Source organism: Cynoglossus semilaevis, chromosome 11 (genome assembly GCF_000523025.1).
Source record: "Cynoglossus semilaevis isolate Cse_v1.0 chromosome 11, Cse_v1.0, whole genome shotgun sequence".
Taxonomy (NCBI): Eukaryota; Metazoa; Chordata; class Actinopteri; order Pleuronectiformes; family Cynoglossidae; genus Cynoglossus; species Cynoglossus semilaevis.
This window is the reverse complement of record NC_024317.1, coordinates 20,276,875-20,277,930: the sequence shown is the minus strand read 5'-3', so window position 1 is coordinate 20,277,930 and position 1,056 is coordinate 20,276,875. Positions and strand designations below refer to the sequence as shown.

Here is a 1,056-nt window from a genome sequence, read left to right as displayed (position 1 = left end):
GCTGCCGTCCTATTACATGTTACAGAAGAATCTCAGACTGTCCTCTGCTGCTGTCCTATTACATGTCACAGAAGAATCTCAGACTGTCCTCTGCTGCTGTCCTATTACATGTCACAGAAGAATCTCAGACTGTCCTCTGCTGCCGTCCTATTACATGTTACAGAAGAATCTCAGACTGTCCTCGGCTGCTGTCCTATCACTACATTTTCCAACATGGCGTCGCCCTTCTTGCGGTCAAGTCTTGTGCTTGAGTCTATGGGTTTAGCATTCATTAAAATGTATGTGTCTGTGCGCGCGCATCTACCTGGGAAGTCTGGACGATGGGAACATGAGTCGCAGTTTACAGTGGAGTTCCTGGAACTCTTCAAACGTCCTCTGGATGAGCTGGACCTCCTGCTGACCTTCACGCTCCACCTTCACCACAAACGCCTTACACACAGACAACACGGGTTCTGTTTCTGCCGTGGCTGTGGTGTGTGTGTTAGTGTTAGTGTGTGTCAGTGTGTGGACTCACGTAGCTCTTGCTGGCCGCAACTCTCACATGTCTGCAGATGAACAGGCTCCTGATGAGGCCGTCGCTCCGGACCGAGTGAATCCTGGGACAGAAAGAGAGCGTGGGCCTCTCCTCCGACGAGCTGAATTTCATCTGGGCCAGGTTATGGATGAAGAAGTTCAGTTTGGTGGCCACGCTGCCCAGACTGGAGTCAATTAGCCTGATGAGGTCATCAGAGAGGGGAGACGCCAAAAACATGTATATAAGACCTACTTCATGTCTGCTCTGTCATTTATGAATCAAGTGCGTTCACTGGGCACTAGGTGGCACTGATGTGCAACATTTCTGAAAAGGCTGCAGACAGTGCCGGGAACAAACAGTTCTGAGCTGAGAGCAACCTATTTTTCCACAGGTCGTGTGCCTTCCGACTGTCCGACAGTGGTTCGGGAACAGATAATCGACCCTCGTTACCCCCTGTAAACTGTACGAAAAAAGACGCCCGACGAAACGTGAAATCGGGCCGAGCGTCGCCAGGTCGTGTGCCTTCCGACTGTCCGACAGTG

The 1,056-nt window shown here is 51.2% G+C and overlaps 1 protein-coding gene across 1 annotated transcript in view; it reads right to left on the bottom strand.

Moving 5' to 3' along the window:
- Window positions 1–1,056, bottom strand: part of pik3c2b (phosphatidylinositol-4-phosphate 3-kinase, catalytic subunit type 2 beta) — a 25,219-nt gene that overhangs the window by 7,088 nt on the left and 17,075 nt on the right. The window contains exons 23-24 of the mRNA XM_025060080.1: window positions 515–713; window positions 305–429 (exon numbers count right to left, since the gene is read on the bottom strand). Of these exons, the coding sequence (XP_024915848.1) occupies window positions 305–429; window positions 515–713 (324 nt within the window). The remainder of the gene's footprint in view (window positions 1–304; window positions 430–514; window positions 714–1,056) is intronic.